Here is a 13,556-nt window from a genome sequence, read left to right as displayed (position 1 = left end):
CTCCGCCCTTGTAGAGTAGTCACCACCCTGTCTCTGAAATTACTTGGGTTTTTTTTTATTTTTTCCCCAGCATAGCTCCCAGCACAGTGTCTGTACTCAATTGTTGCTCAGCAGGTATTTGCTAAGTGTTGAGTAAACGCTAAGTATAAGTCTGGAGAGCTGCTGGAGGCTCCCCTACCTGAGCTGTAAAGAGGGCTCCTGGAAAGCCCTCCTACCTCTTTCCTGGGGACTCCAGATTTCTGAGTTCAGCCTTCCACCGTGCCAGTGTGAACCCCAGGCCTTCAGAGGTCCTGAAAGCACCCTCTGCCCCTGGGGAATTTTCTGTTCCCCACCAGAGAGTGACCAGGTCATCTGGGCTGGGACTGGGGGCTGCCTAGACAGGAATGTCAGGGCCCTGCAGGTCGGCCAGGCCAGCCCTATTGTTGGCAGACAGGAAAAAGAAGGCCCCATGATGACTTGTGAGGAGCAGAGCCAGGCACTGACCCAGAGCTGGGACCCTGAGTCTCCTGCGCCCACCAGGCAGCCTTGATCCCCTCCCTCTCACAGCATCCCAGACACACCCTCTGATGCCTGGCTCCTCCCCTCCTGGTTCCTACCCTTTTGTTTGTCTACCATGCCCTGCTCACAGGTACTCCTCCTCCAGGAAGCCTGCCCTAACCTTTGTACCCTGAGACTCCAGATCTGGCTCTGCTCCAGCTGCATCTTCGTCGTCAGTTTTCTCACTGTGTCCCCTGCTAGGCAGGGTGCCCCAGGAATGCAGGGGCCCCCGGTTCATCGTTAAGGCCCTGGTCCAGCACTGATCCTGGCCTTGAGCAGGCATTCAGGAAAATTGACTGTAAGAGGGAGGCCTAGAGAACAGAGACCTGCCCCAGTCTCACGGTGATTTGAGCACAGCGGAGAGCCCATGGGCTCCCCAGGGTCCCCCAGTCCCCCTACTCCTGAGCCTTGGTAACCTGGGGATGGGGCTGTCTGCTGTGGCTGCTCTGTTGGACAGCAGGCAGGCGGGTAAAGGGGCCCAGGGCCAGGGACACCCTGTCTCCCTTCTGCCCCGCCCCCCATATGTTCCCAAGATAAAAATACCGTCGGAAACATTCCCTGGTGCCTGATGTGACCTGTCATCCACCCTTGGGGGGTGGGGCCAGAACCTCTCACCATGTCCTTACTTCAGGGCTCCTGGCCACCCTGCACAGCCTATCCCTGGGGTCCATGTGTACAGCACCCATCTCCTGGCCCAACAGTGAAAGAGGAAACCCAAGAGGTCAGGGGCCGGGGTCCGCCTCCCCCACCCCACCATTCATGCCTTCAGCCAGCACTTACTGAACCGTGCAAGGGCCAGGCAGGGTGCCAGGCTCCATCCCCTCCCTGAGAAGCAGGACAGAGGCCCTGTCCTCATGGGGCTCCCTCCACTGTTAGTTGTGGAGGGTCGGGGTTGGGCTAGTATTTGCTCCTTTTGGGAATCCTGCCTTCTGCCCTTAGCAGAAAGCTGCCTCCCATGAGGAGACTGGGCTGGGTCAGCACTTACTGTGTGCCTGCTGTATGCCATACACTTAGACATAGCCTCGGTTTGGTCTCCAGGAAGTCTCCTGAGATGGCGGGGTCCCCCGTTTTGCAGGCCTCGGACCCAGGACTGGAGGAACCTGTTGCTGTGGGCAGACTGAGAGGCTGGACGGGGAGTCCTGGGCCAGGGTGGTGGCTGAGGGCATGAAGATGATGGACAGATTTGAGAATTAAGGAGGGGAAATCTATAGGACTTGGAAAAGGATCAGATGTGGGGGCTGAAGGAGAGGGAGAAGGCCAGGCTACAATCCCAGGCTTTTGGCTAAAGTGACGGAAGTAGTCTAGTGACTGAAGGAGAGGCAGAGGAGCCAGTGGGACATCCAGGAGAGGAGGCTTGGGACACGGACATTTCCATGGAGAGACCACTTGAGGCCTATGCAGAACACCCAGGGGACAAGGTTCCAGTGCAAGTAGTTTAATGGGAAGTGATCCCAGGAAGCACTGCTAGGGGCGTGGGGAAGCGAGGCAGGGAAAGGAAGGAGCCATAGTTACCATTGTGGGCAATCGGAGCCCAGTCCCGATGGGGAGCCCCGGAGACAGCATGGAACATGCACCAGAGTTAGCCTAGCTAAGGGGCAGGGAGTTGGAAACTCAGTGATGGAAACTGTTCCTGGAGTGCTTGCTCGCTGGCCTGCTCAGTGTGTGGGCAGAGTGCGCTGGGGGCTAGAGAGAGCTTTCAGGCAGAAAGACTCTGGTGTTGACAGTTGGAAATTGAGCAGGTGGGCCCTGAAGCAGTGAGGGCCCCGGGGATATGGGTGGGGCATGTTGCTGCTTCTCTGCTCAGGCCCAGCATGGGCCTTGGCACTGAGGGCCTGCCTTGTGTTGATCCTGAATGGTCCCAGGCTGGGAGTGGGCAGAGGCTGTCCCAGCATCCAGGAGGGAATTTGGCCTGGAAAGGTGATCTTCTCAGCGTGTGAGAAACGGAAACACTTGTCCTTTCTCCCGTCTCTCCACCTCTCCTGCTCAGCCTTGCCAACTCTCCCTAGGCTGGCCTCCACACTGGCCCCAGCCTGCCCAGCTCCCTCAGTGCAAGCGCCTTGCCTGACTATGTCCCCACCAGCAGTGCCACACCATCTGCTCCCAGTGCCTGTCACTGCTGGGCTGCCCCACCTACCTGCCATGTCCACATTCTAGGAAGGGCACAGCACGGCACGAGGGAGCACCTGCACCCGCTGGGCTTGGCCCTGCCCGTCACTCAGCCTTGGTCTTACCATCTGTAAATTAAGGGTTGGGTTTTTAAATGTCTCCTAGTCTGGTGGATAGTGACTGCATTAGGAAAAGTGCTGGGATTGATTAGTGATGTCTGCCCTGGGCACGGGATGAACGCTGTGGCACACACAGGCCACACACTGGTCTCCCTTGCATCAAATGACCTCTAAGGAATTTTTCAGTTGAAAGGTTTGATCTTGAAGTAGTGAGTGTCCCGTCCCTGGAGGTATCTAAGCAAGGATTGAATGGCAGTGGATCAGGGGTGCTGGTGTGGGCCTTTAAGCCTCTATCTTCAGTCCTGAGGTTTGGGGATGTTCATATGTCTTATCAACTAAATGAAACTGCACGGGCCCAGAAGACAAAGGCTCTCGAATAGTGTCACCCTCACAGTCTGGCCTCGGGGCCTGAGGGAATGGGGAGTTGATTTTATCCTCACCCTGGCAGATGGGGAGCTCCACTCCTTAATGATTATGTGTGACCCTGGGCAAGGGACTCAGCCTTTCTGAGCCTCAGTTTTCTCAACTGGGAAATGGGGCTAATAGTTATCAGATTGTTGCAGAGATTAAAGGAGCTTATTAAAGCTCTTAGAATAGTGCCTGGCAGGTGATAAGTACTTCACAAGTATTGATTGTTATGATCACACCTCTGAAGGGGGCCCAGTCAGCAGAGAGACTCCTGAGCAGACCTGACTTCTGCCTGCTGTTAGGCTGCAGGGCCCCAAGTCCCTTCTCTTCTGGGGCCAGTGTCTTCATCTGGGCAGTCTGTGTGCCTGTTGGCCCTTCCGTCACAGTGCTTTCTGTGTACTCGAGAGTGTGGGCCAGTCCTCACCCTCGTTTCCTCTGGGTACTATTGGAAGCCGATGTGCCGAGAACCTCAGGGCCTGGGTGTCCTGCTCCATCTGGAGGCGCCTCCCATGGCCGACAGGGCCTACACTCTGTCCACTCCTCCTCCTCTGTGGTTTGGGGTACCTGGTCTAGAGCAGGTCTGCCAGATGCTTCTCCCCTTCCTGCCCAGCCATGCTCAGGGCCCATCAGCCAACCAGGCTCCACTGATGACGGTCCTCATTTGTGTCTTCCGCATCTCATCCTGGGCCATCAGGTTGCTTCATGGCCTGGGACAAGTCTCCTGTGTTCTCTCAGCCTCAGTCCTCTTGTCTATAAAGTGGGGACATGGCCTTGCTTGCTAAGGCCTCTTCCAGCAAGACAAACCCTCTAATCCTCATTGGAATTATCCTGGATCCTCATTTCCCATCTGATTTTACCACGTGCCCCACCGTGCACGAGCCAAGCCTACACATCCCAGGTTGGGGAAGCTGTCCTACGTCTCTTACATCGAGTCCATAAATACCATGGAGCTGTACGACCTTCTTGCCACACCTGTCTGTGTGCGCAGAGGGAAATTGGCAAGGGTATGGTGCTGGGGTGTCCACTCTGTTCCCTCTCTGGGTCTTTGTGGTGCTATATTCACCCAGTGTCCCATGAGGCGGCTCCTACACCACAGACTTGCTCTGTCTCTCTTTGTTTCTCTCTCTCTGTCTCTGTGACACACACACACACACACACACACACCCCGATACTCTGGGCTGCAACTCCATCCCTGCTACTAGTAGCCATTGGGCGACTTCTTCTTTTTTAATAATTTTTATTGTGCTTTAAGTGAAAGTTTACAAATCAAGTCAGTCTCTCACACAAAAACCCATATATACCTTGCTACACACTCCCAATTACTCTCCCCCGTAATGAGACAGTCTGCTCTCTCCTTCCACTCTCTCTTTTCGTGTCCCTTTCTCCAGCTTTTAACCCCCTCCACCCTCTCATCTCCCCTCCAGGCAGGATATGCCAACATAGTCTCAAGCGTCCACCTGATTCAAGAAGCTCACTCCTCAGCAGCATCCCTCTCCAACCCATTGTCCAGTCCAATCCGTGTCTGAAGAGTTGGCTTCGGGAATGGTTCCTGTCCTGGGCCAACAGAAGGCCTGAGGGCCATGACCACCGGGGCCCTTCTAGTCTCAGTCAGACCTTTAAGTCTGGTCTTATGAGAATTTGGGGTCTACATCCCACTTCTCTCCTGCTCCCTCAGGGGTTCTCTGTTGTGTTTCCTGTCAGGGCAGTCATCAGCTGTAGCTGGGCACCATCTAGTTCTTCTGGTCTCAGGCTGATGTAGTCTCTGGTTCATGTGGTCCTTTCTGTCTCTTGAGCTTGTAATTGTATTGGGTGACTTCTGACAGGAGAGTTTGCTCTAAGTCTCAGCCTCTGCCTCTGAGGAGTGGGGGAGGGCTTTGAACTTGGCCTTGTTGGCTTTCTCTTTGTGATTTAGGAGGAAACGCAGCAGAAGCGGAGTCCTAGGTACCCAGCCCTGGCAGAGATGCCTGCCCTGCTGCACCCCCCCCCCCCGCCTGGAAGCTAGCCAGGTTCAAGGCTGGCTGGCAGCAGTGCCCCCTGCTGGGCTCTCTGGGCCTTTGGTTTCTGCAGTCTGTCCCTGCAGGCCTTGAGCTTCTCAACAAATGCCAGAGTGGCCATGGCCTGCTGGATGTCCCTCCAGGCCACACAAACCTACCTCCAGTGGGTTAGCCACTGCCCGCTGACTTCCACCCCTGGAGAGGGCAGGAGTCTAGGACTGCACTGTCTTCCCAGCATGGCCCAGGGGCCCCCGACTGCTGACTCCGTGCCTTCTGGGAACAGTGTCCACCACTGTGGCCTTGGGCCCCAGCTCCTCAAACCCTCTGGGAGGTGGCCAGCCCGAGTAGCTGTAGACGGAGGATGAGTCACAAGTAGCAGCCCTGCTGTGGAGCCAGGGAGGGGGGGGGCGGGGGCAGGAGGTCTTCAAGATGGCGGTGGGTTGAGACTCAGCTGTGCTCTGTTTGGCTGTGTAGCTGCCGCTTACCGTCTCTGAACCTCCATCGTTCGGCCATGGTAAGGGTGCTAAGAGCATTTTCGTGTGTCAGGTGACGCAAGGACCCCAGATGCCAACATCCTGGCCCACCTCCAGATGAGTTTCTCGAAGTGCCTGGTGACTGAGACAGACCTGGGACGGGGACAGTCTGCAGTCATAGTCTCCCCTCTGCCCTGTCTCCCAGGTGTTGGGAGCAGAGGTCAGGGGTCATGGCATTACATGCCCCTTGGGTGGCTGCGCCTAGGCTGCTGGGCTTTGAGGCACAGCGTCCTGTGGAAGTTATGAATGGTATGGGCTCTGCCAGAAGCTGGTCATGAGGTCTCACCCTGGAGCCAGGGTCTTATCCCAGCATTGCCACCTTCTGGCTGTGTGACTAGGGTGGATTCTGAGCCTCAGTCCTTGTGTTAAAACGCATTGGCCTGATGCCCTGGGGCCTTCTCCTTGGTGGGCCTCAGTGTTCCCTTGTAAAATGGAACAGGAACTAGAGAGTGTGGGGTTCCCAACAGCTCTGTCCTCATCCCCCCACACCAGCCTGTGGAGGTCTCCAGCCTCCTCAGTGCCTGGCAAACGGGGCCAGATTGCATGGGTACACAGAGCCAGACAGCCAGGCCACAGCCCCCCCAGCCGCAAAGGCCTGGCCTGGCACTGGCAGTCTGGGCACGGAGCCAGGGGCTGTGGCCATGGAAATAGGGCTTGTCTGGAAGCAGCTGCCTATGCGGGTTGGGCAGTGTCCACCCAGGTGCTGAGCATGTGGGTGCTCTTTCCCAGGGGCTGAAGGCAGTGATGACAGGGGTGACAATCCTGAGTGCAGAGCAGATATGGGAGACCCCTTGGCTGAGGCTGGGCAGTGAGACCCCCATCTGGCACTGACTCCAGGCCCCTCAGCCCAGCATGGCTGGCAGTTGAGAGGCCAGGTGGGCTCTGTGGGTGCCCAGGGCAGGTGTGTTGGAGTTGAGTGTGTGGCCCAGGGCAGATGGGAGTCAGAGGATGGTTGGGACTGGTGCGAGGGTGTTCAGAGCCATCCTGTCTCTTACTGCTTGGGGTCAGCTGAGGAGCCCTATGTCCACAGGTGCTCACCAAGCCCTCCCTCATGCAAGCCTGACACTCGGTGCTGGGAGTGACACAGCCACCACCGATTCAGGTGTAGCCCTGCCCCAGGGAGCAGCAGCTGGGGGAGGGGGAACAACGGGTGTGTCACAGCAGGGACAACCTTAGGAAGCTGGTGGATTTGGAGCCAAGGCATGAGAAGGAAGCAGCTGTGAGGGCGTCTGGGAGGAGTTTGGGGCATGTGCATGGTGTGTTTGAGTACTGGCACAGAGGCTCTGGGAGGGTACAGCCGACTGAGCAGGGGCAGGGGGAGATAGAGGGGTCCTAGGCGTGCAGGCGTTGCAGACCACAGGAAGCACTGGCTTTGACCCTGAGGGTTGTGGGGGGTCTGATTCCTGCTTTCACAGTCCCCTGTGGTGCCGTGGGGACTTGGGGGCCTGTGAGGGGCCACAGCAGTTATCCAGCAGGTGGTGATGGAGATTCAAACCAGGTGGTAGCTGTGAGGTAGGAGAAGTGGTCAGATCCTAAATATGTCCAAAGGCAGAGCCAACAGGGTTTCTTGCAGCGATGTGGGTGCTAGAGCAAGTGGACAGCCAGGCTGCAGTTCGCAGCTGAGGGAGGCAGAGCAAGGCATGGATTTAGGGTGAGAGGGGAGGTCAGGGGCTCGGATTGGAGACACTGGGGTGTCTGTGGGCCCTGGGGAGGGGATGGTGTGGTGTGTTGCCCCCACCGACCCTGACCTGCTGTCTCTCATCTCTGTTGCAGGCGTCCCTCCAGCCTTGTTGCCTAGAGCTGGCCCGGGGGTGTGCCAGGGCCCCCCCAGCCCGGGAATGACTGCAGCCAGCCAGGCCAACCCCTATAGCATTGTGTCATCTGAGGAGGACGGGTTGCACCTGGTCACCATGTCGGGTGCCAACGGGTTTGGCAACGGGAAGGTGCACACACGTCGCCGGGGCCGTCCTCGCTTTGTCAAGAAGAGCGGTCAGTGCAACATCGAGTTCGCTAACATGGACGAGAAGTCACAGCGCTACCTGGCTGACATGTTCACCACCTGCGTGGACATCCGCTGGCGCTACATGCTGCTCATCTTCTCACTGGCCTTCCTCGCCTCCTGGCTGCTGTTTGGCATCATCTTCTGGGTAATAGCCGTGGCACATGGCGACCTGGAGCCAGCGGTGGCCGAGGGCCATGGGCGCACCCCCTGCGTGCTGCAGGTGCACGGCTTTATGGCAGCCTTCCTCTTCTCCATTGAGACACAGACCACTATTGGCTACGGGCTGCGCTGTGTGACGGAGGAATGTCCCGTAGCCGTCTTCATGGTGGTGGCACAGTCCATCGTGGGCTGTGTCATCGACTCCTTCATGATCGGCGCCATCATGGCCAAGATGGCACGGCCCAAGAAGCGGGCACAGACGCTGTTGTTCAGCCGCCACGCCGTGGTGGCTCTGCGTGACGGCAAGCTCTGCCTCATGTGGCGCGTGGGCAACCTACGCAAGAGCCACATTGTGGAGGCCCACGTGCGGGCCCAGCTCATCAAGCCACGGGTCACGGAGGAGGGTGAGTATATCCCGCTGGACCAGATCGACATTGATGTGGGCTTCGACAAGGGCCTTGACCGCATCTTCCTGGTCTCGCCTATCACCATCCTACACGAGATCGACGAGGCCAGCCCGCTGTTTGGCCTCAGCCGGCAGGACCTAGAGACAGACGACTTTGAGATCGTGGTCATCCTGGAGGGCATGGTGGAGGCCACGGCCATGACCACTCAGGCCCGCAGCTCCTACCTGGCCAGTGAGATCCTCTGGGGCCACCGCTTTGAGCCGGTGCTCTTTGAGGAGAAGAACCAGTACAAGATCGACTATGCGCACTTCCACAAGACCTACGAGGTGCCCTCCACACCCCGCTGCAGTGCCAAGGACCTGGTGGAGAATAAGTTCTTGTTGCCCAGTGCTGGCTCCTTTTGCTATGAGAACGAGCTGGCCTTCCTGAGCCGCGATGAGGAGGATGAGGAGGGTGGAGATCAGGATGCCTGCAGCCAGGATGGCCTCAGTCCCCAGAACAGGCACGAGTTTGACAGGCTGCAGGCAGGTGGGGGCAGTGGCCTTGAGCAGCGGCCCTACAGACGGGAATCAGAGATCTGAGCTGACCCCAGCCAAGGTCCAGTGCCTGCCTGCCAGGGGGAGGCTCCATGCCCCATGAGGGTCCGGGTTTGCGCAGAAGTGCCGGGCACCCGTGTTGCAGACTTAGTAGTGTTGTTAGTCGTTTTCCGTTTCTTTGCAGTCTCCTTGGAGGTTGGTGGGAGAGCGGGTGGCCCTGGCCTCAGAGGCTGGAGCTGTAGGAGTGGGTGGGCAGCCTTCTGTGGGGGGCAGGTCACAGGAGTGGGGCTGCCGCAGAAGGTGTGGCTGCAGCTGGGCCAGAAACGGTAAAATGGGTGAAGCGGTGGCCCAGCCTCTGTGGGCAAAGCTGAGTGGCTGCAGGGCCCCTGGCTGGTTTTTAACTTGGAGAGAAACACCAGTTCCAACTTTCTCCATCTTAGCTTGGGTAAGACAGTTTAAAAAAAAAAATCAAAATGTGATTCAAAAAAATTTTTTTTTTTTAATTTATGGGGAAAGAAAGGATACTTAGAATTCCATTGGTAGGCCAGGATGCAAGCAGCTGGGCAGAGGCTCCAGAAGGTTCCTTGAGGCCGGACTGGCCCCCTTCCTGGGAAGGCCTGAACGTGTGTGGAAGGCAGCAGCCCCAAGGCGCAGTGATCACAACACAGTTTCTGCCTTCTAAGACGAGTTAGATTCCATGGTGATAGAGACACCAGGATAGTGTCAACGATCATAATAAAAGCTTTTTAGTGTCACTGGAGAGGAGGTGGGCTGGGGAACATGAGTTTGAACTTCTTGAGTTTGACTCTGTACCTTAGAGATGCTGTCGTGAGGGTTTGCTTCCTCAACACGAATTCTCTGTCCAGTCTTGCTTCTCCCTTCTTTCCGCCCAGTGGCCTCCACCCCCTCCACAGTGAGGGCCAGGTGGGAAAAGTGGGGATGAGTTGGCCTTTGGGAATGCTGGTTCCCCAGACTAAGAAGGAAAGGGATTCGTCTGACCCCCACTTGGCCCACAAAGTGAGTCGTGCCTTAGAGACACCAGCTTGTCCAGCTGAAGCTGTTTCTGTTTTTATCTGCCTGTCCTGTCCTCCCTTGCTGCCTCAACGCCACCACTGAAGTCCCTGCCAGCCCCTCCATCCCCCTCACCTGTGGGCTGGCACAGATACACACAGGTGTACACAGGTATACACAGGTTGTGGTTTGCTACTGTCTGGCACAGAAAAGATCTTAGAAAGGGCACAGAATTGTTAGCACCTCCCTTCTGCCCCAAACTGAGATACCTGGGGAGTGCCAATCAAGGCTGCATTGAGAAATCAGCCAGGTAATGAAGAATTCCTCCTGAGGTGTCTCCTCCCAAGAATCCTGGAGGGGAGGTGCTCTAACAGTGGGACCCTAGTCAGGAGGGCATCTGCGCAGATGGAGGCAAGCCCCCAGGCCCAGAGCTATCCAGCGTGTCTCGCTCTTGGCAGAGGAGACGGGGCCTGTTAAGAAAAAATCTGCTCCCCTTCATGGTCAGGCCGGCAGGAAGTTGTGTTTACAGCCTGCCTGTCCCGGTCATGTCAGCCTGTGCTCCATAATGACTTGGAACCAGGAACTCAGGGACTCTTGCCTGGCTGTATTTTGCAAGTAGGGAGCAGACAGAGCAGAGGCGACTGTCTGAGGTTATGTAGTGAGTAAGTGGGGGGTAGGCAGAAGCTGGGGTCTGGGTGGGGCTTCCTGCCTCTTTCCTCTTCTGTACCGAAACTAGAGCTGACCTGGCCCTGAGAGCCAGGGCCCTGGGGACTGGACTTGGGTTTTCAGTCACCTTCAGGTGCCCACGGGCAGGGCACCCCCCGAGTTTCCACACCCTGAGGTAGGCGCAGACACAGACCCCATCCTAATTTCTGGCCTGAAGGTCCAGCCAGAGGCAGGTGGAGGAAGCTCTTTCCTCTCTGGACCTGCTGGAGGAGGCTCAGTTCCTCCCCAAGTCTCTATCCTGCCCTGGGTAACCTGGTGGTGGAGCTAGGAGAGGGGCACTTTGGTACCATAGGCCTCGCTGTCACCCCCTACCCTTGCCTGATTGTCAGGCTGAGGCCCAGGGGTGGGGCAGGGTGGCCCCACTCACACAGCACTGCCTGAGGAGCCTGTGCTCAGCTCTGCCCAGCTGTCCAATACCCCTCCGGGGCCGGGTGCCCAGCCTCCCACTTGCCCCTATGCAGGGCCAACTTCAGGCTGCCAGACCTCCTGTAGCCCACTCCCTGTCCAGCTGTATGGCCTGGTGCACCCTCCTCTCAGGTCTGGACGCCCTTGTCTGGCACTCCCTGCCCCACGCAGGGGAGCAGCCAAAGGCAGACCGAGGCTGTGTTTCAAAACTCTCCTGCCTCTTTTCTCCTCCCCATCTACGTATGTATGTATTTATTTGTTGTGTGTGCTAAAGACCAAATAGTTTCCCTCTTTAGTCATTTGGGATGGGAGGGTGGACAGGAGGAGCCACATATGCATGCAAGAGCCCCCAGGGAGGGTGTGTGCTTGTGCAATCGTGTGCTGAGCACAGGTGGGTGGGGAGTGTTGGCGTGAATGTGTGGTGTGTGTCTGTACGTGCGTGCGTACTTAGTTGAGATCCGTGTACGTGCACACTTTGGTTCATCTTGCACTCCCAGGCGCTGGAATTTCTAGAAGATTCTCGACAGCCTGAACCTGAAGGTGCAAAGGTTACAGATGGCCCAGGGTGCGGCCTTTGGCGCCCTCTGCCCTGAGAGGGCCACTTACACAGAAAACGGTGCTGAGTAGGCTCTGTGTTGGGCAAGCATGCGTGTGCATGTGCTCGTGTGTGTGTGCATGTGTGCATGCGTGTGTTTATAGGCGGGTAAACATTTGAACCGCCCCACCCCCACCACATAGACAACTGGTGCACACACACGTGCACGTGTACACAGCAAACGCCAACTCACAGAGACAGCAAACACGGAATTGTCCCTCCTAGGGTAAAGCATGTGCTGTCCGTGAGCGTCATACAAATGTGCACCACAATGGTGTCCACCTGCGTGAGTGAGCTTGTCGTGTATGCACGCACATGTGTGTTTATGGGTGTGTGTGTGCCAGTTGTCTATGTGGCAGGGGTGACGTGGTTCAAATGCTTATCTGCCTATAAGGCTGGGTTAACCCCCATCAGAATGGACACTGGCTGGGGGCATTGGTCTGGCTGGACAACGTGGTCCCGCAGACTCCACCTGACTGCACACATATGTGCATGGGGGCAATACATGTGTAAGGTGAGGGCTGTGTACCCACACGTAAGGCAGTATCTACCTGGAGGTTAGTGTTTGCACATGGGCCATGGGTAGGAGGGCACACGTGCTGGTGCACGTGAACATGTGTATATGTGTGTGACATTAGACAGTTGTTTCTGGGGACCCCACTGTGTGCCAGGCCTTGTGTCTCAGGCTAGAGGGTAACAAGATGCAAGGGGCGCCTGTCTTTGGTGACAGGTGTGCCTGCGTGTCCATGTGTGTGCACACCCATGCACGCGCACAGGCTCCAAGAGTGTGGTGGCATGTGGACACGTGCACACTGTGCTGCTTAGAGCTCAGCTGTTCCCTCCTGCCCTCTACTGGTGCTTTGCTGCCCAGTCCCTGCTCAACTGAGGGTCCAGAGGACAGGCAGGGCCTGATGGGAGGAGCCACTGATGGGAGGTCCTTGCACAGATGTGTCTGACCTGTGTGAGGCCACAGAATGTCAAATCTATTTTAGATGATGAAACTGGAGAATTTTCATTTTTAGTACATAGCGGTATCTAAAGACGTGGGCCCTGAGACTAGACCACATTAAATGCATTTTGATCTCTTTGAATGCCACTGTGTCAGACATGTGTTTGAAAGTCGTTCCCTGCCTAATCCATGGCGGGCTGGGTGTCCACATGTGTCCTTGGTCCCTGTGTCCTGAGGTGATGGGGTCTCTGGGGGGCAGGGATGGGAGGCTAGAGGTAGAACATGGCAGCAGCTACAGCCTCCTTGTAGAACCCCCGGTGTGACCTTCCAGCCATTCATTTCTACCATGGGCACGTGCTCCCACACATACCTCTGAGTGTGCGTGAGAGGAAGCCTGTGATGGGGCGAAAACAACCCAGGACCCCAGTACTGGGGCTCCACTTCCTGGTCCATCTTACCCGTTGTGTGATGCTGGACAGCTACCTTGCCCCTCTAGGCCTGCGCTTCCCACCTCTCCTCCCTTCTACACATACTTGATGGGCACTCACTGCAAGCCAATCACCATGCTGAGTGCAAGAGACTCAGCTGTGGACAGTGGGCACTATTGCCAGGTGGAGCTGGGGAGGCTGAGACAGCCCTTGCATGTGGCAGGAGAGGCTACTGGCAGAGGCAGAAGGGGCAGCAGAGAAAGGTGACCAGGGAGGAATTTGGGGGCGGTGTTCACTCTGCTGAGGCGGAGTGCAATGAGGAGGCGGGATTAGGAGAAGACACTTGTGGCCAGCAGAGGGAACAGCATTTGCAGAGGCCCAGAGGAAGAGGCAAATAGCTCACTGTTAGTCTCTGGGATCCCAGTGGCTTTGTGGCAGAGAGCCTAGGGCAACATAAGACCCTGGCAGATGAAGCACTGAATAATTTTTTTAAAAAGTCTTGTTATGGTAAAATACATATAAAAATCATTGTTTTACCCATTTTTGTGTGTACAGTTCAGTGGCATTAATTGCATTCACCATGTGCAACCATCACCACTATCCATTTCCAAAACTTTTCCATTCCCCCCCAAACAGAAACT

General features: G+C 56.6%; 1 protein-coding gene across 1 annotated transcript in view; it reads left to right on the top strand.

Moving 5' to 3' along the window:
• Positions 1 to 13,345, top strand: part of KCNJ12 (potassium inwardly rectifying channel subfamily J member 12) — a 40,506-nt gene extending 27,161 nt beyond the window's left edge. The window contains exon 2 of the mRNA XM_049874785.1: positions 7,471 to 13,345. Within this exon, the coding sequence (XP_049730742.1) occupies positions 7,536 to 8,846 (1,311 nt within the window). The 5' untranslated portion in view covers positions 7,471 to 7,535 and the 3' untranslated portion in view covers positions 8,847 to 13,345. The remainder of the gene's footprint in view (positions 1 to 7,470) is intronic.
• The last annotated feature ends 211 nt before the right edge of the window (positions 13,346 to 13,556 follow it).

This window comes from Elephas maximus, chromosome 2, assembly GCF_024166365.1.
Source record: "Elephas maximus indicus isolate mEleMax1 chromosome 2, mEleMax1 primary haplotype, whole genome shotgun sequence".
In the NCBI taxonomy this organism is placed as follows: Eukaryota; Metazoa; Chordata; class Mammalia; order Proboscidea; family Elephantidae; genus Elephas; species Elephas maximus.
The sequence above is the reverse complement of the archived record's forward strand: the minus strand, read 5'-3'. Positions and strand labels throughout refer to the sequence as shown.